The following is a 1,381-nucleotide window of genomic DNA, read 5'->3' as shown; positions in this document are numbered from 1 at the left end:
CAGGCCCCCGCTATGTGTTTTAAGATTTGTGGATTTTATGAATGTGATGCCTAAATTTGCATTCTTACTATCTGTATTCTGTTATTTGTTAATATGTCTCCTGTCTTTTATAGGAGTAAATGTCTCTCATTCACATGGATGTATGGCATATATTATATGCATAGGAATTTATACAGTATTTTGTAGCTACTGTAATTTCCTCAGAATCTTTTAAAAGATACTTAAATCTTAAAGTATGCTAAATTTGTATTATATTTTTGAAACTAGAAATTTTCTATGAGGTATGTTGTCTTATATATGACTCTTCAAAAGTGGTCTTTCTTTATGTAGACGCTGTTGCAAGTTGCCTGGGAGAAGTGGGTCCTATAGATTTCTCTACCATAGCTATACAACATGATAAAGATATATCTTATACCAAGACCCTAGAGTTATTTGAAGATAAAGAACTTCAGTGGACCTTCATAATGCTGACCTACCTGAACAACACACTGATAGAAGATAGGTGAGTATTTGTGATACTATTTGTCTTGATTGAGCTTACTTAATCTGACATTCAAGAAGAATACTTCACATAAATTAACATGATTTCCAAAACAAAATCTTTGCCTTTTAGGTTCTTATACTTAAAAAATATATATTTTTATGAAAACCCTTGCATTTTTATTTTTATTAATTTACATAATCATTGACTTTGATATGTACCAGGTATTTATATAGTGAATTTTCCAGACAAGGTAAGAGTAGATCAGACAAACAACAAATGAAAGAAAAATACCATTTGTTTCCATGCAGAGTTAGAATAGGGGAATGTACAAGTAATATGTCAAGCACTTACCAAAATCAGAGGTGCCTTCTTCTTCCATGCTAAGCTTAATTGTGGTCCTTTTAAAGTAAGCTGTAGGGTAAGAGTCTCATAGCCTCAAAAGTCTTAATCAGAATTTTCTCATTTATTCCCTGTACTATACAAAGATGTTACCAGTATTTCAGCTCGCTGGTGTGAGATCACACCTCTCTGTTTCAGCTTCTCCCATTCTGTCTGTACCTTACTTCCCTCCCAGCATGTGTTGAGCGATTGATGAGTGTCTTTACCCCATCACAACCATTTTGGGGGCTAGATTCAACAAAGGCTTTTTCCCTCTACTGGACTTCTTGCTGATGTAAATAAGTGTTTTGACCTCTCTCCCCTCCTGCCTACTGTATTCCCATTATTGATTTAATGGACTTGTATCTTTCTTTGTTGCTGTTTTTCTAACATAAAACAGTGACATTTTCTTTCCCAACACTTTATTTAGAAGTTTACAGTGAACACTTGTATTTTCACCATATAGGTTCTTTTTTTTTAAATGTATTTAGTACAGGGTCTACAGGGTCTCACTATACA

General features: G+C 33.7%; 1 protein-coding gene across 1 annotated transcript in view; it reads left to right on the top strand.

Annotated features, from left to right (window-relative positions):
• The window catches only part of Atm (ATM serine/threonine kinase), a 137,159-nt gene that overhangs the window by 78,286 nt on the left and 57,492 nt on the right, over positions 1-1,381 (top strand). Inside the window, exon 34 of the mRNA XM_004626220.2 lies at positions 331-502. Coding sequence (XP_004626277.1) covers positions 331-502 — 172 coding nt within the window. The remainder of the gene's footprint in view (positions 1-330; positions 503-1,381) is intronic.

This window comes from Octodon degus, unplaced genomic scaffold (assembly GCF_000260255.1).
Source record: "Octodon degus isolate 3935 unplaced genomic scaffold, OctDeg1.0 scaffold00012, whole genome shotgun sequence".
Taxonomy (NCBI): domain Eukaryota; kingdom Metazoa; phylum Chordata; class Mammalia; order Rodentia; family Octodontidae; genus Octodon; species Octodon degus.
This window is presented reverse-complemented; position numbering and strand designations above follow the sequence as displayed.